Source organism: Phascolarctos cinereus, unplaced genomic scaffold, assembly GCF_003287225.1.
Source record: "Phascolarctos cinereus isolate Bilbo 61053 unplaced genomic scaffold, phaCin_HiC Scaffold_7;HRSCAF=346, whole genome shotgun sequence".
NCBI classification, from domain to species: Eukaryota; Metazoa; Chordata; class Mammalia; order Diprotodontia; family Phascolarctidae; genus Phascolarctos; species Phascolarctos cinereus.
Genome location: NW_027556180.1, coordinates 31,455,171 through 31,477,765, shown reverse-complemented (window position 1 = coordinate 31,477,765; position 22,595 = coordinate 31,455,171). Strand labels below are relative to the sequence as shown.

The window sequence follows — 22,595 nt, the reverse complement described above, 5'->3', positions numbered from 1 at the left end:
CTATGTCTAGCATAGTACCTGACACATAGTAGGTATTTCATAATACTAGTTGATTGATTGATTGATGACTGGCAAGAATATGGATGGCTCCTATGAAATCCTCACCATCATAATCACGAGATGCAACAACACTATATTTGGGAATCATAAAATGTTGCAATTTGGGAGTTGGAAGGAACCTCAGAAGTATCAGGTTCAGCTTGTGCCCGAATAAGAGTTCTCTTTATAACAATTACAAGTGGTCACCCAGCCTCTGCTAGAAGACCCCAAGGAAGGGGGAGCCCACTATCTCCCTGGGCAACTCCAAGGGAAACCTTGGACAGTTTGTTTGTGGAAATCAGAGTTTTGTACATATATGGCGCTTGGCACCCAAGACATTGTCACAATGAAAGGGCAGCGTGTCAGAATGAAAGGACTGCTAGGAGGCTTGGTTTTGTTGAAGGATTCAGATTCAAAACACACTTCTGCTACTTACTCCTTTCTGCTTGGAACTGTGACCCTGGGCAATCAACCCACAAGCATTTATTAAGCGCCCACTATGTACCAGGTCCTGGACAAGTCATCTCTCTCTCTCTCTCTCTCTCTCTCTCTCTCTCTCTCTCTCTCTCTCTCTCTCTTTCTCTCTGTCCAATTTTCCTCATCTGAAACAACAAAAATAGCTAATGTTTATATGGCTTTTCAAGGCCTGCAAAGCATGTTGCAAATAATAGCTCATTTTATCTGAAAAGGGGTGTGGGGCAACTAGATAGCATCTCAGGTCCCCTCTGGCTCTCAGTCCTCTGGTTCTATGGAACACATTCAAATTTCTCACTTGAGGTTTTCACGGGCATTTCCTCTAATTTTCTGTTCCTTATTGAAAATTCTTCATCTGAGGCTTATCACATAGTAGGTACTTCCTTCCTTCTGTAAACCTAGCACTTTCTCCAGTATACTGTAATAACTCATCTTTATATAGGACTTTGGAAGGATGGACTTTATAATGAAAAGAAGGCTCACCGTAAAGCCAGGAAGACCTGGGCTCAAGTCCTGCCTCTGACATAGATTATCTGCATGACCTTGAGCAAATCACTTAAGCTCCAGTACTCTAAGACAATGGTGTCAAATTCCAAGAGAAATGGCTGCCACTAATTCATTTATAAGGATTCCTATGGGGCTCATATTAACTTAGGAAACCACATGATAGCATTATCCATGTTTTATTGTATCTTCATTTATTTTGTTAAATATTTTCCAATTACTTTTCAGTTTGGTTTGGGCTATATTTGGGAGTGGTGGCCTACAGCCAGCAGATCACACATTTGACCCCTCTGCTCTAACTCTCAGGGTAGAAGTTGAAGAGAAGAGGACACCAGAGTGATGTAGAGGACAGAGCACAGGATTTGGAGTCAAGAAAACCTGAGTTCGAATCTTGCCTCAGACACTTACTAGCTCTATTATCTTTGGCTTCAGTCATTTAACCTCTCCATGCCTCTGTTTTCTTCTCTGTAAATGGGGCTAATAATAGCACCTTCTCCAAGAATTGTTGTGAGGATTGAATGAGTTAACACATGTCATGTGCTTTGCAAACTTTCAAGCCTCTATAAATGTTTAGCTATTATTATTGGGCGCCATCCTACATTGGGAGAGGGATTTCCTCACCCGAGAGCTCCGCATTACAAGTGACAGCATGGGTCCCTGTTCCCATATAGGACTTTATAGATAAAGAGAGATCATATTCAAAGGGAGAATGCCATAGGAGCTAGAGGACTCATCTTGGAGTAAGGAAGACCTGGGTTCGAGTCCTGATACATACAAGTTGCTTGACCATGAGTAAGCCATTTATCCTCTTTAGTGCCCCAGGCATCAGTGGAGGGAGCCAGAACACTGGGAGCCCCCTATGCTGATGATATCAAAGGTCTAGACAACCATGCCTCTAAGAGATACATATACATACATATACGTGTGCATAAATATGCAGTGCATATATACATATAAGCATTGTATGTGCACATATGGATATGTAAATGCATTTCTGTATACAGTGTGTGACACATATATGCATACATGTGCATATACATATAGACATATATATAGACACATGTATGCCTGTGTATATATGCATATACATATGCCTAGATATACATATATACATATGGACATACTCATATTCATTGATTGACAGCTGGAAGAGACCTAAGCAATCATCTTGTCTAATCCCCTCATTTTCAGAGGTCCAGGTTACATTATTTGTACAAGGACACCCAGCAATTTCAGCCCAGATCTTCTGACTTGGAAGCCAGGGCTCTGTGTACTCTGCTGCCTCTCTATAAGAGAAGATAACCCTTTTAAGGCTTACAAATAGCTTGTCTCTCAACTATCTAAGTCCACTAATGCAAGCATTAGGGTTCAAGAAACTTCGAGCTCCAGTCCTGTCTCTGCTCACATACTAGCTGTGTGACCCTGGGCAAGTAGTCCACCTCTCTGTGCCTGGGTTTCCTCTGTAAATTAGGGACCATACTAACCAACATGGCAGGGCTATTGTGATGCTCAAAAAAGGTGACGGATGTAAAACATTCTGCAGGCACTCTGTCCTCAGCATTGTTATTATTCAGGATTTTAGGACCTCCAAATCACCTATTCTAACCCCTTCCTCTTACAGATGAGGAAATCAGCTCAGAAAAGTTTGTGCCTCACCCACAATCCCACAGCTGAAAGGCAGCATCCTTTCCTAGGCACATGAGAACCTCCCACCTTTTTGCTGCCTGCTGGATAGCTCCTACTTCCTGCAGCAGTGAATTTCTAATCCCTGCCTCTCTTGTTCCTCTGCTCCAATTCTGAGAGAGAGAAAAAAAATGGCAAAGGAGGAGAAAAAGCTTTCAGCAGACCCCAGAGGCAGCCTCAGTCATTTCCAAGGGCTTCTTAGCCCTGTGTCTGATGCAGGGGCCACAGCATGGAGCAGTAACCAGCCCAGAGCATAGGGACCTCAGACAAGGGGCTTCCATGTTGCCAGTGTCCTTAAAGAGCCTTTCCCCTCTTAAAACAATATTGCTGTTACTGTATACAACATTCTCTTGGTTCTGCTCATTTCACCTTCATTATTTCATGCAAGTCTTTCCATGTTTTTCTAGAATCAGGCTTATCATTGCTTACAGCACAGGAGTATCCCATCAGGATCACATACCACAGCTTGTTCAGCCATTCCCCAAATTGATGAGCAGCCCCTCAGTTTCCAGTTCTTTTCCACTACAAAGAGAGCACATTTTAGAACATATCAATTCTTTTCCTTTTTCCCTAATCATCTTTGGAAATCGACCTAATAGTGACATTGCTGCATCAAAGGGTATTCCAGTCTGTCCTGCTTGACACAAACCAGGAGTTCCCAAACTGACACTGAAACATGGTATATGGGGAAAAAACATGAGGCCAGGAGATTAGGATTTGAATTCCAACTCAATCATAGACTGACTGTGTGACCTTAGGCAAGTTAAAAACAGATAATTCCTTATATTTTCTATGCCTCCTACTTGTCCTCAAGACATTAAATCATACAATTATTGATCTAGAGTAAGGGTCCATAAACATGGTGGGGTTTTTTTGCTTTTTAATTGTGGAGGCAATGGGGGGTAAGTGACTTGTCTAGGGTCACACAGCTAGCTAGTAAGTGTCTGGGGCCAGATTTGAAGTCAAATCCTCCTGACTCCAGAGCCAGTGCTCTAAGCACTGCACCCCCTAGCTGCCCCAAACTGGTTTTTAAAAATATTTTGATACCTGTACTTTAATACACTTTATATCCTTTGTAATCTTGTGTATTTTATTGCATATATTTAAAAACATCATTCTAAGGAGAGATCCATAGGCATTACCAGATTAACAAAGGGGTCCACGACATAGAAAAAAAAATTTTGAGCTGATCTAGAACTAGAAGCCATCCAGCCCACCTCCTTTGTACAGATGACAAAGGTGAAGCCAAGGAAGTTAAGTGATTTGCCTAAGGTCCCACCAGTAATTAGTGACAAAGGTAGCTCATAGAACCATGCATCTAGAACTGGAAGGGCCCTTAGAGTCCAACCCCTTCATTTCACAGATGAGGGATCTGAGACCCAGGGAGGCTGTGATTTGCCCAAGGTCACAAAGGCAGTAAGCGGCTGCGGTGGGATGAGAACCCAGTTCCTCTACCTCTGGAGACAGCGCTTTTTCCACAGTATCAGGATGCAAGTTGAGATAAGCTGTCACTTTCTCACGAACGATGCTCCTCAGAAGAAAGGCACTATTAAAATCATCCCTTATTCTAATGCTTCATCATAGCCAGGTGCTGCCTAAAGCTGAGCATATTGCATTTTCCCCTAATCCCCACATATTTCCAGAAACTGTCCCCTGGTCACTCCTCACAGTCAACCAAGAAAAGCAGCAAGAACAAATAATGTTGCTACTATACAGGAGCCTTTTAGCAACTGTGTTTATCCTCCAACACAAAGCCTTCATTCATGGGAGAAAGACAGAGAGAGACAGAGACAGAGAGAGAGCAATACATGTTTCTCTATCTCTTCTTCCCTCTTTCCTACCCTTTCTTTTCTTTCTCTCCCTCTCTTTCCTAATTTCCCTCTCTGTATTTCTCTGTCAGCTTATTGCTTTCTTTTCCCATCTCTTTTTCTTCCCCTCTCCTTCTCTCCTTCCTTCTCTCACCTCTTTCCTTCCCCCTTCTTCTCTCTTTCTTCCTCCCTTCTCTCTCACACCCTCTTTCTTTCCCTCTCTTCTCTCCCTGTCTTTCCTTTTCTCTTTTCCCCCTCTCCTCCTTCTATCCTCTTCCCTTTCTCACTCCCTCCCTCTTTCCTCACCACCCTTCTCTCTATTTCTTTCTGTCTCCTTTTCCCACTTGCCTTTTCCTCTCTCTCTTCCTCTCCTTCCTTCTGCTTTCCCTCACATTTCCCTACTTCTCTTTACCTCTCTGTTTCCCTCTACTTCTCTATCCCTTTCTTTCTTCTCTCTCTCTCTCTCCTCTTTCTACTCCTCTCTCCTTCCCTCCACCTTCCTTCTGCCTTTCCTCCCTTTCCCTCTTCCCTTCCTCCTCACCCTTCCTCATTACAGCTAAGACAACAAGGGTCAGACCTTCAAGGTAGCATGGATGCTAAGATACCAGAAAGCAGAGAATCCTTGGATCTAAACCTAGTTGCAGAGCCTTCTTTCCTCTGCTCCCCTCCCCCATCTGCTTTATCCCAACGGGTCATCTGCAGGGTGCTGCCTCTTCCATCAGGCAGCAGTTATCTCATGTTGGGCAGCATTCTCTTTTAAAATAGCTTTTGTTTGAGCCAGTGTTTCCTGACCTTTTCGAGTATAAGGGACTCAACAATAGTCACGGAACCACACGTGATCACCAGTGTTCGTATCTATTGGCTAGAATATTTGACAAAACAAAGCTGCAATGAATTAAGTAACGTGTTTAAATGTGTTTGTGTTTTATTCATTGCAACAATCATTCAAAAGTATTTGTGAAGTATCTACTATGCAGCAGGCACTATGCTAGGCACAGGGGATCCAAATACAGAGAATGAAACCATCCCTGCCCTCAAGGAACTAACTCACAAAAGAGCGCATATGTGAAATATGCATACAATCTTAATATAAAGGGCACAGATACAAACATGTAATTAATTAGGTGAAGTATTCTTTTTTTTTTAAGAGGCAATGGGGGTTAAATGACTTGCCGAGGGTCACACAGCTAGCTAGTAAGTGTCTGAAGCTGGATTTGAACTCAGGTCCTCCTGACTCCAGGGCTGGTGCTGTATCCACTGCTCCACGTAGCTGCCCCCCCCCCCAAATATGTAATTAGAAAGAGAGGACATTAGTAGTAGGGGGAGGGGGCCGGTTATGAAAAGGCTTCATGCAGAGGATGGTATCTGGGCTGCATCTTCAAAGAAGGAAAGGTGTCTATGAGGTGATAAGGAAGCAATGGATTCCAGTCATGCCATCACAAAGTCAAGGAGACAGGAGATGAAGAGTTGTGTGTGAGGAACAAGGAAAAAGCCATTTTGGCTAGATCCAGATGCGGGCAGATGAGTATTCCCAATAAGGGAAAAGGATATGTGGGGGCCAGGTTGTGTAGGCTTTAAAAGCTGAACGGAGGGAGTTTTATTTCTAGAGTTGCTGGAAGTTGGTCGAGCAGAGAGGTCACGTGGTCAGGTCTATGCTTAAGGAAAATCGTTCCGGCAGTAATGCATAGAATGCACCTGAGTGATGTCTCCGCCCCTTTGAAAAAGAATAGCGCCTGCTTGTATGAGGCACACTGTTTGTTGTACCTTTATGGATTTACTGACCTTTTGAAATAACTCTGTGTCTTACCAAGAGTCCACCCTTCGCACGTCGGGATCCGCTGCCCCGAGCCATGTAAGGTCATGTGACAAGCTTCTGGCTGGCTAGTGCAGGAGCCCGTCACTTTATTGGGGTCGTGGGTCCCTTTGGCAGCCTGGTGAAGCCTACAGACCTCTTCTCAGAAAAATATATGTTTTTGAATGTATTAAGCTGAATATGTAGGGTTACAATGAAAACCAGCTATATTGGAATACAGTTAGCAAAAAAAAAAAAAGCTTATGGACCCCACTTTAAGAACCCCTGGTCTAGTGGGTTAATAAATGCAAAAGAGAGTCATTTCCCACCTCTAAGCCTCAGTTTTCCTCCTCTGTAAAACAGGGACAATAATACATTACAATGCTGTTGTGTAAAACGCCTCACCAACCTTGAAGGGCTATAGAAATGTCAGCTGTTATAAGCGAATTGTTATTTATATTGCAGAAGTGCCAAGGGCTCAACCCTGTTCTAGTCCCTTCAGGCTTCACTGATTTCTAATAATAATAGCTAATATTTATGTAATGTTTTAAAGTTTTCCAAGCACCTTACAAATATTGTCTCATGAGATCTGCACAATTCTGGGAAGGTGCTATTAGTATGTGCATCATTTTACAGGTAAGGAAACTGAGGCAGGCAGAAGGTCAATGTCTTTCCTAGAGTCACACAGCCAGTAAGTGTCTAAATGGGATTTGAATCGGGTCTTCCTGATTCCAGGTCCAGTGCTCGTTCCATTGCACCCCCTCTCACCTATAAAGAATAATACTTTATATTTCTATGGTGCTTAAAACTTTACAAAGTGCTCTGCATTATCTCGTCTGAGTCTCACTGAAGACCTGGGAAGGAGATATTATACCTATAGCTCAGTAAAATCAGGCCTAGGGAGTTTAAGTGACTCACCTAGGGTCACACAGCCATCCAGTGTCAGAGGCAAGATTCAGTCCTTGGTCTTCCTGGCTCCAAGCCCTACCCTTTTCCTACTATGCCCCACTACCATTAAACTGTTCCTGGAAGGCTTCCCAATAATCCAGTCCCAGAGCAAATCGATTTCAGAATAAATGGTGCTGGAGCTGTGATTTCATTGCCATAGGGAACTCCCAGGTGAGGAGACTCCCTCTACCAGTGCAGATGGCATCTTTCCGTAACATATAGTGTTGGACAGTTCCCTAGAGCCCTGAGAAGTTAAGTGATTTGTCCTTGGTCATCAACTAGTAGGGATCAGAGACAGGAACTTACATCTCCACTGCCAGCTCCTCATATGCTGTGTCACACTGCTTCTTACAAAACAGTATAGCAGACCCTAATAAAAAGATGTAATGTCCATAGCCTGCAGGTAATGAAAGACAGCAACAGGGAGACAGAGACAGAGAAGAGACAGAGTCAGAGTCAGAGAGTCAGAGTCACAAAGAAAGTCAGAGGCAGAGAGTAAGAAGCAAAGTGACAGTCAGACACGGCGAGACAAAGAGATGAGAGATGATGATGATGATGATGATGATGATGATGATGATGATGATGATGATTATTACAAAGGATTTGGAAGGTGCCTGGTTGTAATAGAAAAGGTGACATGATGGAGTGCACAGAGTACTCAATTTAGAGTGAGAAGAGCCCTGGGCTCAAATCTCACCCCCTATACTCACTAGCTTTATGACCGTTGACAAGACACTTCACCCCTGAGCCTCAGTTTCCTCATCTGTAAAACAAGTATCATAGGATCATATGGCTGGAAGGCCCCTGAGAGATCCTCTATGGTGGGGTGGGGAGCCTTTTCATGTTGGAAGGCCATATTAATATTTAGCTATAATCAAATAAAAAATGTGAAAGGTGAACAAAAATGAATTAATAAAAATAAAAGGATCTGCTCTGTAAAATTTGGATTCCATCAGAAGGCCACACTTAAGGACCTAGAAGGCCACATGTGGCCTTAAGACCACAGGTTCCCCACCCCTGCTCTGATCCAACTCTTTCATTTTACAAATGAGGAAACTGAGCCTGACAAAGAAAGTTTGGGTAAGTGACTAGCCCAAGGACACACAAGTGAAATCATCTCCTCCCTCTACCCCTGGAATCCAAGGAAGAGCTGGCAGATTTCCCAAAAGTCAGAAGGAAGGAGAGAAGCAAGGGGCTTAATTTGTTCAGCATATTACAAGAACTGTTCATGTCCAACAGGTGATACAGTCCATCAGGACATCAGACTATCCTCAATCAGTCAGTAAATATTTATTAGGCACCCACTGTGTGCCAGGCATTGTGCTAAGTTCTGGGGATACAGAGAAAGGTAAAGACTTCACCACGTTTAAACAGAACAAAATGATTGGAGAGCCCTAGCCCCCAGGAGCAGCTAGGTGGTGCCACAGCACACAGAGCACGAGGCCTGCAGTCAGGAAGACTCATCTTCCTGAGTTCAAATTCAGCCTCAAACACTTACTGGCTGTGGGACCTTGGGCAAGTCACTTAACCCTGTCTGCCTCAGTTCCCTCATCTGTAAAATGAACTGGAGAAGGAAATAGCAAACCACTGCAGTATCTCTGCCAAGAAAATCCTACATGCAGTCATGAAGAATCAGACACAACTAAAAAAACTGAATAATAGACCCAATTCACTTCCATTCTGCTTCTCAAATGTGTAAACTTCCATTGGTGAAAATCTTCCTAAACCACAAAATTGTTATAGATGGGAGAGAGAGAGAGAGAGAGAGAGAGAGAAGGAAAGAAGGAAGGAAGGAAAGAAAGAAAGAAAGAAAGAAAGAAAGAAAGAAAGAAAGAAAGAAAGAAAGAAAGAAAGAAAGAAAAGAAAAAAGAAAGAAAGAAGGGAGGAAGGGAGGAAGGAAGGAAGGAAGGAAGGAAGGAAGGAAGGAAGGAAGGAAGGAAGGAAGGGAGGAAGGGAGGAAGGAAGGAAGGAAGAAAAGCCTTTGTAGCACTTCTATGCTTTCCTAGCTAGGGAGCCAATAATATTCAACACAACCCCAGTCACAGAGATCAAGGGACCAGCCAGAATTCACAGTGTTACTCATATCCTTTAGCAAGGGACCAGAACAGTTGTCCCCACTGGAAGGGGCCAAAGCTCATGGCATCATCCACGGAGAGAATAATAGTGCAACCCCATACCCTAAACACACACACACACACACACACACACACACACACACACACACACACACCTGCAAAGCACTTTGCATACTTTGAAACACTATTAAAATGTCAGTCATTTGTAGGAGAAAAGTCAGCAAAGAATCAAACATCTCTAACTTCTCCTTTGATTTGTCTCTGCAGTTTCCATTGTATGATTCAAGCCAACACCTAAGATGCCCAGATCCTACTTGAGAGGCAGTATTGGGTGCTGTTTATAGAAGCTGGACTTAGGGTTCAAATCCCATCTCTGATGCTTTGTAGCTGTGTGACTCTGGACAAGTTGCTTACCTTCTCCGAGTTTCTTCATCTATAAAATAAGAGGGGTGAACTCAATTGTCTCCCTTCCAGATCTGAAACCGTAACTACAGTTTCTTCATTTGTAAAATGGGAGGGGGCATACTCCATGACTTCTAAGGTCCTTTCTAACTCTAAATCTCTGATACTCCAACTGAAGAGCTTCAAGCCTAAGGATATTGGCCCCTTTATTAAAAAACAACTGACTGCCACCTCATTTTCCACAAAGATTGCGTCTAATTTCTGACGCTTCCTCTCTCTTCCCCATCCCCCAGCACAGCATCAGAAAGAGCAAATACCCAACCAAAAAGATGAAACTGCTGTTTAGGAAGTGCAGGCCACATCTGCAGATAATTAACTCTAGGATTCATTACCAATTAGGCCTATAAATCTCTGCTTACTTTGGCTCCTGGAAGGATGATTTCACTAGGGCTTTTTGGAGAGTCAGATGAGACAACAGTAAGAAATTCGAGCTTGAAAAGGAATACTTACCATCCAAAAGAGGACAGGATTTCTCAGTTGCCCAGGGCAGCAAAAACAGGCTTGACCTTCTGGGTCCTGAGTGCACAGCAGAATGGAATGACATCAGGCTAAGTAACAGCAAAGAAATGGATGCCAGCTCAGCAAAGAGGAGGTAGGGATGGTGAGACTGGGCCAAGGTCCAGAGCTACCAGCTAGCAGCCTTTTCATTCATGTCGGGGATCCTGTAAAACCATCCAGATTGGCCTCACCACCCACACTCAATGCAAGAGGAAGAGATTTAACCACTTAGTGAGTTTTGTGTGTTTGTTTGTTTTTCTGATTGTACTGTAGCCCTCCTTGGCTCTGAGATGAAAGAAGCAACAGCTGATGCCATCTGTGTCTTTTTCTACAGGTATGCTTATTTACTTTGGATATGGCGTATGGAACAGCACGCTGGAAATCAGTGCCCGGGAAGAGGCCTTGCACCAGAGCACCTACCAGCGCTATGATGTTGATGATCCCTTTGCCGTAGAGGACAGTTTCTCCTACGGCCCAGAGGGGGAGGGCCAGCAGGCCTGGGGAGACGCCACAGCTGAAGACAAAGGCTTCTATTACCAGCAGATGTCAGAGGCAAAGGAAAGCAGCCGGACAAGTAGCAAACCGAAAAGCAAAGGCAAACACAAACAGAACTCGGAGGCTCTGATCGCAAATGATGAGTTAGATTACTCCCCAGAGTAGAAGTCAATAAGTGAAGGGTGGAAGAGATGGTGATTATGGGCAAGCTAACCTGGGGGTTAGGAGGTCAGGGCTTTCTCAGCTGTCATTTGCAATTGTCCCATAAGTCAACCCCCCAAATCATAGCCTCTACCTTGCTATTTCCCTCTTAGAGATAATTCTGTAAAAAAAAGGTTTAACCTGAACCCTATAATTGACCCTGTTCTTCCATCTTCACCCCTCCCCCCAAACTAGCAAAAAACCAAACCCAACAAGGCTGATGGAGAATCCCTCTTCATTCCGACGTCAGGAGTGATCTGAATGAGAGTTTCTGACCCCTCTATTTTATCGGTTGACTCAAAGGTTCTTTAAGGCCCTGTTGAGACACCAAGAAGCATAGTCCAATGCTTCCATCCCATTGAGAGAGGTGCCAAAGCTGGTGGGTGAATGACAAGTCACCAGATTCAGCCCATCCTCCGAGTCGAGGAGGGCACAAGGCATGTTCTCAATCCTTTCCGCTAAGAGTCCCTCACCACAAGTGAATGGTGCAAACAAGTTAGCTGACATTTTCTTAGCAAGGAATATAATGTCTTGGAAGCTCAAGAAATTCTTGGACAAGACAGGTGCCTCCTTGTATTTACTAAGGGACTCTACCCACATGCACCAATGGACCAAACAAAGATCAGTGGATCTGAAACATATTCCCCTGATGGCCCAGATCTGCAAAGATGGAGCCATGTAGACTAAGTGGCATGGCCTGAGGTACCATAAAATTTTCTGTTAAAAACATGATGAGCTTCTGGGACAAAAAAAAAAAAGTCCAAAGAGCATGGGCAGAAATCATGGTAGCCACTGCAAAGGAAGTGAAGGGAGTACCTATTCCCCACACTGATGAAATCTGCAATCCATGGGAGCATTTGTTTTCAGAATAAGTTCAAGATATCTGACCAATACAAAGGTTTAAAAAAGAAGGCAAAGAATCTTATGGGACTCCGTGAAAAATTAGGCCAAATTTTCTTTATCACTGGATAAAGATCTTAGCAAGTAGAGGTACCCCCAACAATTAAGGTCTCCCAGAAAATTCTTTTCTGTTTTTAAAATAATGAGTTGTGCAGTACTTGGATATATCTAACCATTTGACTAGTGGGTGCTACTCTGAAAAATGTTGACATATGGCTAGTCAGATAATAGCATTCCACAAGCCTCCATCCCACCTCAGAACCAGCTGATCCAGGGGGTATACACCTACATACCAGTGCTCTCTTCCCATATGTTTCTCCAAGCAGTATCAGTGAAGCCCCAAGCAAGGGAAAACCTCACCAGGGGAGGTACTAGGTCTAGGCTGTAGTAGGTATTCTTACAAGGAAAAAAATAAAGCACTCCCCCCCACACACACACACCAAACAAAATGTGGTGGAAGTATTAAGAGTAATATACAACTAATTGGAAACTCTCCCCTTAGGTTTTTGGCCGCCTCTCCCCAAGGCGTCACTGTTCCTTGCATATAAGCTCGATCAAAACTGTTTCACATATTGCTTTCAGCTAAAATCTTTGCAAGAATGATCGGGGGGGGGTAGTTTTTTCTCCATCCTGCTGTTTTCCTAATTCCATCAAGCAGCAATATGCCCTGGTCTCTCTCTTTCTAAATGTCAGGACTTTGTATTCTCAGCCTCCTCGTTTGCTTTGGGACGATGGTGAGCAGACAGCTACCCTGTTCAGAGACAGAGCAGATCCAGGGTTGTCTCCCATAGAAAGGCTAGATTAGGGGTGGGGAACCTGCGGCCTCGAGGCCACCTGTGGCCCTCTAGGTCCTCAAGTGTGGCCCTTTGGCTGAATCCAAACTTCACAGAACGAATCCCCTTCATAAAAGGATGTGTTCTGCAAAATTTGGACTCAGTCAAAAGGCCACCCCCGAGGACCTAGAAGCCACATGTTCCCCACCCCTGGGCTACAGCATGCCATCTCAGATAACCATCGTTATAATCAAAACATGGGCTTGACAGGTAGAGCCATCCCTTCAAAATCACATTTGAAATTATTTCCCAGGAAAGCAGCATAGCTCATGAGTAGCTGCAATACTCTCTAAACTTATCACTACTCCTTTAAAGAAAAAAATCCTTTATGGTTATTGTTTTGAAATTTTGGTTTTCTGTTGGCTTCACCGGGATTCTGACCTCCAATCCACGATATTGTGTTTCTCTCATCTGAACTTCGCTTAGGGAGACCGCGCCTGGTCTGAAAGGAAGAGGAATTTGAAGGAGCAGATGGGTAATGAAATTCATGCTTTTATGTTCATGCTGCGCACTGGAGAGAGATAATCATTGGTAACCTTTGTGGGAGAAAAAAAGGTGATGGGTTTATTTTAAGACTCATCAAACCTACCTTGTTTGAATATATCCAATTGCATTTTAGATCAGTCTCTCAGCTGGTAGAGAGAAAGTAATTATTAATTAACATCACAGCAGGGAGAAAAATAGGGGAGGGGGAAATAGCAAAAATCTTAATGCAGAAAATAGAGATTGGCAGAGGTCTGTTGGAGGGTTTGGTAGGTGTTTTGCCACTATTCAATAGTTCAATTCAACAAGCATTTATTAATTACCTACTGTGTGCAAGGCACTGTTATAGGCACTAAGGTTACAATAACAAAATGAAAAGCAGTCCCTTTCCTCAAAGAGCTTATACTCTACTAGAAAATCATTGAAGTAAAAACTTAGAGGCAACATAATCCAACCCCCTCATTTTACAGATGAGGAAACTGGACCCCAGAGAGGTTGTGATTTGTCCAAAGTGATAAGCATAAAATACAGGATTTGAGCACAGGTGCTCCATCTCCCAAATTAATGCTCATTCTACTGCCCTATACTCTCCCTCCCTATTGGTGTACAAATAAAGAAATTCAAGATCATTTGAGAAGGGAGAGGAAATTAATGAGAAGAGATGGCAAGAAAGGCTTCCTATGGAAGATGGCCCCTGAGATCAGCCTTAGAGGAAGCTAAAGATTCTCAGAAGGGAAGGTGAGGAGGGAGGAAATTCTAACTATGCAGAAAAGTCTGAGCAAAGACACAGTGATGAGATGGGGCAGAAAGTTGGGGGAGCAATGACTAGGCCAGTCCAGTTGGAGCAGCAAAGAGTAAATCAAAGTAATGAACAATCAAAGTGCAAGAAAAGAATGATGTTTTGTGTGTTGTCCTTGGTAAAGTTCATTTCTTTTGCATAGATCACCAAAGCTCCTGTGATACTGGGAGAATTATTGCAACAGAATGAAAAGTACTCTTTCTCCTTAATAATGGATAGCAAGGCAATTGTGGGTAATTGGAATGTACTGATAATCCTTACAAATATCATTTTAGTCCATCATTCCACTCACCTCTTCCATGAAACATTTTACTGGGTTAAATTCATATCAACCCAACAAATATTTGTCTTAAGGGCATACTATGTGTCAGGCATTAGAGTGACAAAGATGAAAAGATCAGTCCCTATCCTCCAGGAGTTTACACTCTGTTAAAATTGCTAGGAAACAGAAAGTCTCTGCATATCCATGGTTCTCCATCAATCCTGTGACTGACTGGCTCGGATTCTATTTCCTGAGCTGTTTCCTTGCCAATTGCCTCCACTGGAGGTTCTCCTAACAGTGCCATAGCAGCTGGCCAACAAAAGGCAGAAAGAAGGAAAGAGAGAGGCCTATGGCTCTAATAATCCTCAGGTTAGGTGATCTGCCCCTGACTTGCTCAGCATTGTACAAAAACTGCTCTTTTCTAACAGTTGGTCTGTTGTGGTTTTTTTTTAATCAGACTAGGCTATTCACTGTCTTTAAAATAGAATTAAGTGATTTAAAAGAGCTCTAGGACCACCTCATTTTCATCCCACTTCCTAAATGTGCTGACTCAAGCAGTTAGCTTCCATTCACAAAAATCAGCCTCTTGGGACCAAAACCACAAAATTCATGGGATGCAAATTTGAAATTAAAGATTTGATAAAAAGCACTGGGAAGAAATCAGTGAACAAATCTATACTTTTTACAGCTTCTGTTTAGGTCCAAAAAACCCCCAGCAAATTAAAAAGTTCTTTCACTATACCTGTCATCCAAACTGTGCTAGGAAAGAATGCCGAGAGGAATCAGATAACTGAAACCATATCTGATAACGGCACAAAGTGATGTTGGCACCAGCTTCTCCTTTGCACCGGACCTGGGTGCTAGAAAAAGTCTGTCCTAGGCTATGAATGTCTGGCCTTTTCTTTACCATGAGCTTTTACTGTGATCGGTTGATGTAAAAACACAAGGAATTACAGAAAATCGTCTGAGTTCACAATAACAGAGGGAAGAGGTAAGAAATATGCCCATTTTATACAATATATGCTTATATTTTCATGTCCTACTTTTGGTTTCACCACAAGTCAAATGAGTCTAATAGCTTCAGCTGTTAAATTTTTACATTCCAATAGAATATAAGCTCCTTAAAGATAATGACTGTCTCGATTCTCCATTTGTGTCTGGTACATAGCACTCACTTAATAGATGATTGTTGACTGACTGATTGATTAATTGGGTATCCCAACAGAAATCATAAACGAAGGCATAGGTATGTGACATTTACATTATTCTTTTAATCCACAAGAAAAATATAAGCCATTGGACCTAATAATAATCTTTTATAGTTATTTGATCTATGACCAAAAAAAATAATTTTTATCATAAATAACTTCTTCAGATTAAGACCGTTCTAAATTAATGAGAATCTAAAGGACAGGAACAGGGACTGGATCTGTTACTTCATTATTATAGGGAACTGTTGGATAAAGGGATTCTTTGTGCCAAAGCAGAATGGCACCTTTTCTGAAACTTTTAGCCTTAGAGAGTTGCTTAGAAAACTAAGAGTTTAAGTGGCTTGCCCGCAGGGTCATAGAGCCAATATGTGTCAGAAGCTGCATTTGAACTCAGGTCTACTTGGCTCTGGGACCAGCTCTCTGTCCACTATACTATACTGTCTCATTCATTTAGATCTGTCTCTTTTTTCTAAATTAATAAAAAATTATAGAATATTCCTTTCAGAATCCACTTCAGTTACATACAAGTTCCCTTAGCAGTCATCACAACTAACCTAGAGTTTTCAAGCCCTGCTGAAGCTGCTTTATTGACCAGATAGGGTCATCTGTAATTAACAAATCCATTGGTTTAGGAAGCTTCAAGGTGCTGAGATTGTTTCTACTGACTTTAGTACATTGTTTCTGAGTAAGACAAAAGGAAACTCCTACAAACATTATTCCCATGTTCTCCTAGAAATATTTGATACAAGTGACATAATTTAGGACACATTTGGCTGCAATCTATGACTAAGCCCCTGGCCTGTACTTCTTTCAAGGTTGCAAGATGGTGGAATCGCCCATCCTCCAAAGAATAGGCCACAGATGGTCAAAATAGCCAGGTGGAATTCCCAGAGCAAAAACGGAGAACAGGTGTTGAAATAAAGCCAGACCCTCCAGATCAGAATCAGTTCCCTTGAGAGGTGGGAGAGACCAGGAAATGTGGCTGAACCTCACGACTGAACCATGGCTATAATGACTGAATTGGGCAGCTAATGAACTCTTCTTGGACTTAAGGTATTCATATCACAGGCTGATGTAGAACCACCTGTGAACAATGTGACCTTCATATACTATAATGTCTGGACAGAGCCCATCCTTGAGAAAGGAGGAACTAACTCCATGTTTCATAACCAGATCTTTCTTTTTCCTCCTTTGCAGTATCCCCTTTTCCTCAAGTTGCAGCTTTAGCAGACATAATGTTTACACTAGCCTAAGTTATTTTGAATCCCATCTCTGATGCCTATTACTTGCGTAACCTTGGGCAAGTCTCAAGGTCACTCCTTGGGACTCAGTTTCCTCATCTTTAAAAAAAAAATTAGAGGACTAGGCTAGATGACCCCTGAGCTTCCTTTCAGCTTTAGATATGTGATCCTGCCTAGGTGGCCTTGGGAAAATCATGGAAATTTCTGGGCTTTAGTTTCCATCTCTACAAAACAGAGGGTTGGACAAGATAGCTTCTGAGGTCCCCTCCAATTCTAGATCTTGTTATCCTATGACTGTTGCTCCTGAGAAAATCTCTAGATTTGACCCTAGTCAAATAACCTAAATGTTATTTCCAGAACCATTAATATTTACATAGAATGAAAGGAAGGGAACCAAAATGGCCTCCACTGGTCAGAGGAAGGAAGGAGCAACGTGTATGTGTCCTATTAGGGAGACCTTCAAGCAGAGACTGAACGACCACTTGTTGGAAAGTTTGCAGAACGGATTTCTGCACAGGTCTCAGTTGGACGAGATGGCCTTTAAAGTCTTTTCAACTCCATAGTTCTTGGATTCTGTGATTCCCACAACTACTACTAGTCACCAAATGTTCTCCTTTTAGCTTTAATTCATGTTTTCTTTTTATTTTTTTAACCAGGCCTTTGATGTCATTGGTATAGGGAATTTCCAATGAGGAAAACTCCCTTCAGTGACACAGACCAGTGCCTCCTCTATAATCCATAGAGGTAAAGTGGTCTGCCCAGGGTCATGTAACCAACATGAGTCAGAAGCAAGACTTTAACCTGAATCAAAAATCAAGTTGAGTCAAGCCAACTCAGCAAACATTTATTAAGTACCTACTATGTGCCAGGCACTGGGGATACAAAGAAAGGCCAAAAAAAAAAGCAGTATATGTTCTCGTGGAACTCACAGTCTGATGAGGAAAAAACATGCAAACAACTGTGTATAAACAAGATATGTAGGACATGTTACCTCCAATGTTGTCCCTATATCAATATTTTGTTTCCTTTGAAAATTTATAAGAAAGATTACTCACATTTTCTTTTCCTCTACTAATTAGTGTATTTATGTGTTTATATGAGGGAGTGGTAGGGCTTAACCTGCGATCTCACTGGTGTAGATAATTCTCAAACTCCTTCCACAAATTGACAATTCTTTTGGCACTGATAGACTGAAGGCTTGCCTGGAGGTGCTGAAAGGTTAAGTGCTTTGCCCAGGGTCACACAGCCAGTATGTATCAGAGATGAGACTTGAACCTAAGTCTTCTTCACTCCAAAGTTGGCCCTCTACCCATTATGCCCTGCTGCCCCTCTTTTTCTTAAAAAGAGAAAGGTATCCTCACTTTTCTTGTAAACCCAAGGATAGTAACCTTTGTTCATTTTCTCTCTTTGATTCTTTTTTTTTCCTCTATAAAAAATAGACCCCTCTTCTCTTCTCAGCTCTCAAGCTCCAGCTCAAGCAAAAAGTACTATCCTTCTTCCTGCCTTAGTTTAGGGAAGGTTATGGGGTTTGTCCAATATTGATATATGTTTTGAAATTGACATATACTATGCTGTCAACTTAAATGGGGTGTGAATCCATAAATAGTATTCTAGATGGATGGAGAAAAGATGACCTGTATGTATCATGTATCCATGAATTCCATTGCAGAGAAGTGAGTCTTTTTAAAGCCAGTAGCTCCCATCTGGGTCCCTCTAATGCAGGAATTCTGAAGTGGTTTTTTGTGTCGCTGACCCTTTAGCAGTCTGGTAACACCTATGGACCTCTTCTGAGAATCATGTTTTATTGCCTGGATTCACAATTGGAAGAAATGCTAAATTAGAGGCTCGTGAAAATAATATCTTTTTTTCCCATCAAAGTTCATAGACTGCCCCTGAAATCTGTCCACAGCCCCCTAAGGGGTGCATGAGCCCCTGATCTTTGGAGAGGCCAAGGAAAGAGACGCAGCGCTACTCAGAACTAAGAAACCAACGCAGGCGGAGGTGCACTCACACATTAGGTAGCCCCGCCGAACTTTTCCCCGTAAGTCGTCTTCATAGGCACTGTGTGCAAGACCAAGGACGTTAACAGTAAACCTGAGGGGCATTGGATTTTCCCAGGAAGTATGATCTGTGGGGTATCCTTTTCATTTTGATGTTCAGGTAAGGCATAAGTCCCTTTATGGTGGGTCCTGGGAGCTGACTGGGCTCATGCATCCCCTGACAAATAGCAGGGAAAGGCTAAACTGGGGATGGATCCCGAGCTCCCATCTTCCAAAGCAAGCACTCTCTCTGGTTGCTGAATCACAAATACCTCAACGGTTTTTGCTCATGTAAGCAGCTCGCTAAGGTCTGCAGAGGACATATTCCACTCTGTCACAACTGTCTGATGATGAGCTCAACTTCTAGCTTTCTCACTGTGGAAAATATAAGAGAAAATCGCTGCTTGATTCGTATCTGATGTTATAAATACAGCTTGTAAATTCTATCGACTTTTCGTTTTGTTTGGTCCTCAAGAAGTACAACTTGCTTTGTGCAGACGGTGTTTTCTGGTGTCTATTCTCTGATGTTTTGGTTATGAAATTGCTGTATTTGCTTTTCAAAGTGTTCCTTTCTTGTGGTTTTCAATTCCCATTGGTGCACCATACAATGGGGCGTTGTTGTGTGTGTTATGAAGAAAGAAAAAAATATATGCAGATATATATTATGGAGTGGATTTTATGTTCCAATGACTGTAGTGTTAGCATTATATTAACTTATTGCGAAACTGGGGAAATTCTAAACTAAACAAAATGTGTCTATTTTAATAAATATATAAAGCTTTTTTGTGTGCCTTTACATTAAAAATGGGTTTATGAAGAGACTCAGGAACAGAAGTGTCTCGCTATAAATTTCCAGAGTAATGTAAAGCTTTTACACGGATATTTAAACCAAAACAACAACAATAATGGAGGAACTTACCCAAACAGATTCTGTTGAGCTTAACCAATACCTAAACTCTGGTATTTTCTTTTGATCCTCAAATGAAAATTAAGAAATGAATCTTGCCTTAAATGCTGCAATTTTCCTTTGCAGAAAGACCACTTAGAAGAGCTAATTTCGGTACTAATTGCTTTGTTGTGGAAAATGGCTTTAGTTTACACAATAAAACTATAAAAAAAAAAATCCAGCAGATTGACTTTTACAACGTTAATTTGGAGAAAAAGCCAGTTGCGGGCTCTTCCAGGAAAGAGCACCAACTCTGGAGTCAAAAGATCCTAGCCTTCCTCAAACACTTATTACCTGTCTGACTCTCAGCAAGTCAGTTAGCCTCAGTTTCCTCATCTGTCAAATAAAGGGGTTGAACTAGATGGTCTGTCAGACCCCTTCTACTTCTAGTTCTGTCATCCCATGATTTGAGGCACGCTGGAGAGTCCCCCTTCTTTCAAAGGCATAGATGTCTCATTTTTCTTATTTGTAGGTGTTCTCCACTACAAAATCTCCCTCTGAGCCTCAGCCCAGTAAAGTGCGGAGTGGCTCATCCCCAGATTGGCCACAAGGGCATGAACGTTTTGACCACAGCAAAGTTCTCCCACCGAGTGATAGTGGAGTCCACTCTGCTGAGGTGGAAATGCCCACAGCCATAAAATGAGGGGTACTGTGGGATTCCACAGGATAAAAGATTGTAAGTTGAATGAAACTTTAGAGGGCATTTAGTCTTATTCCATTGTATAGATGAGGAAATCGAGACAGATTCAGAGAAATTAATTGACTTGCCTCAGGTCACGCAAGGAATGAAGCCAGAATTCAAACCCAGGTCCATAAACTATTCAAATCACAACAAGAGAGCACATAACTCTTCCAGTTCTTTCTTATCATACTCTTTTAATGATCCAAAAGATTTCCTATCATGTTGGAAACGAACCATCCTATTTTAACTCACTAATCACACCTTCTACCCACCATCATTCAGTCAGTCAGTGAGCATTTATTAAGTGTTTTCCATGAGCCAGATACTGTGCTAAATGCTGGAGGTGCAAAGAAAGGCAAAAAATCATCCCTGACCTCAAGAAGTTCACATTCTAATAGGGAAGATGACAGACAGGCCAGTTTGTTTGAACAAGCTGTTTACAGGATGAATTGGAGATAATCACAGAAGGAAGGTGACTAGCATTAAAAGGGATTACCATTTGTGTCTGGGACTGATCATATTCTTTCACATCAAAATGCATCTTCTTTGGAAATACAACTGAAGATGACAAAAAAAAATGAAGATAAGGATTTTAAATGGGAGACAGCTTAGATTAGTGGATCTCATCTGACCTAGGATTCAGAATACTGGGGGTGTAATGCCAATTCTGTGTGTGATCTTAGGTGTATCACTAAGCCCAACTAGGACTCAGGCTTGTTTTTTTTTAATTTATTTTTTAATTCAATTTTTATTTTATTTTCAGTTTTAAATTCTCTCCCTTCCTTCTTCCCCTCCCTCACCTATTGAGAAGGCAAGAAAAACAAAACCTATTACAAACTTGTATAGTCATACAAAGCAAATTCTCTTGTTAGACATGTCAGGAAGGAAGCAAGGAAGGAAGCAAGGAAGGAAGGAAGGAAGGAAGGAAGGAAGGAAGGAAGGAAGGAAGGAAGGAAGGAAGAAGGAAGGAAAGAAGGAAGGAAGAAGGAAGGAAGGAAGGAAGGAAGGAAAGAAGGAAGGAAGGAAGGAAAGAAGGAAGGAAAGAAGGAAGGAAGGAAGGAGGGAAGGAAGGAGGTAAGGAAGGAGGGAAGGAAGGAAGGAAAACTTGCTTCAATTTGTATTCTGAGGCCATCAGGCTATCCATCTCCAGACAGCGATTGATGGGACTCAGTTTCTATGTGCACAAAATGGAAAGAGTTTCGGGTGATCAGAACTCCTGGAACCTGTGGACTGTGTGTTTCTTCCAGAATATGTTCAGATCTGGCCTCAGCTAAAAACATCTAAAATTTTTCTTTAATTGAACCTGTAGACAAGTTGAACTATCAGGGTTCTTAAGCTTTTTTGTGTCTGGGATTTCTTTGGCAGTCTGGTGAAACCTATGGACCCCTTCTCAGAATAATGTTGTTACATGAGTACAATCAAATACATAGGATTGCAAAGAAAACCATTTATATTGAAATATAGTTGTCAAAATATTTTTAAAATCAGATTTATGGTACCCAAGTTAAGACTGATAGATGACTTTAAAGTTCTCTTCACTCTAAATCAATGATCCAGTGTGATTACCAGTACCATTGTCTTGTCCAAACCACTTCCTCCATCTATTTATCATGAGATCCTAAAAGTTAGATCTGGAATTGATCTTAGACTTCATTTAACCTCAACTTTTACTTTTCCAGAGGTGTAAACAGAAACCTGGAGAGGTTCATTGACTCTCCCAAGGTCACACAGGTCATAGCAGCAGGGATTTTTTAGGGCAATCTCACCCCTCGTCTCAAGTCTAAGAATAGGGGCTAGCAAACCAGGACCAAGAGTGGTAATGCCATTTCTTTTACTCTCAAGGTGGCCAAAGAACAGACAGACTAATGAAACACATGCTGTTTAGGGACCTCTCCTACCCAGGGTGCTGCTTCAGAGATATTACAGGGGTTAAACACATCACTATCTTCACTGCCTCCTCCAACATCCTCTCATTCCACATATTCAGCTGACCTCATTTCTATAATTTACTTCCAAGTACAAATGAGCATTTTTTGGTGCCAGAGGTTCCCACCGCACCCACACTCCCTACTCTGTCCCAGGACAGGTTCTTCCCACTGGCCTTCCATTGACTTCACCCCAATCCAGATCTGAAGCTACAAAACAGCCCCTGGCAGCTGGGAGGTCCAGAAAGATGACAGCATGCCCAAGTTTCATATAATCATGTGCAAGCCTGGTGCC

The 22,595-nt window shown here is 42.2% G+C and overlaps 1 protein-coding gene across 1 annotated transcript in view; it reads left to right on the top strand.

Moving 5' to 3' along the window:
* The window catches only part of SLC7A14 (solute carrier family 7 member 14), a 146,588-nt gene extending 127,176 nt beyond the window's left edge, over window positions 1–19,412 (top strand). Inside the window, exon 8 of the mRNA XM_020980348.2 lies at window positions 10,618–19,412. Within this exon, the coding sequence (XP_020836007.1) occupies window positions 10,618–10,943 (326 nt within the window). The 3' untranslated portion in view covers window positions 10,944–19,412. The remainder of the gene's footprint in view (window positions 1–10,617) is intronic.
* The last annotated feature ends 3,183 nt before the right edge of the window (window positions 19,413–22,595 follow it).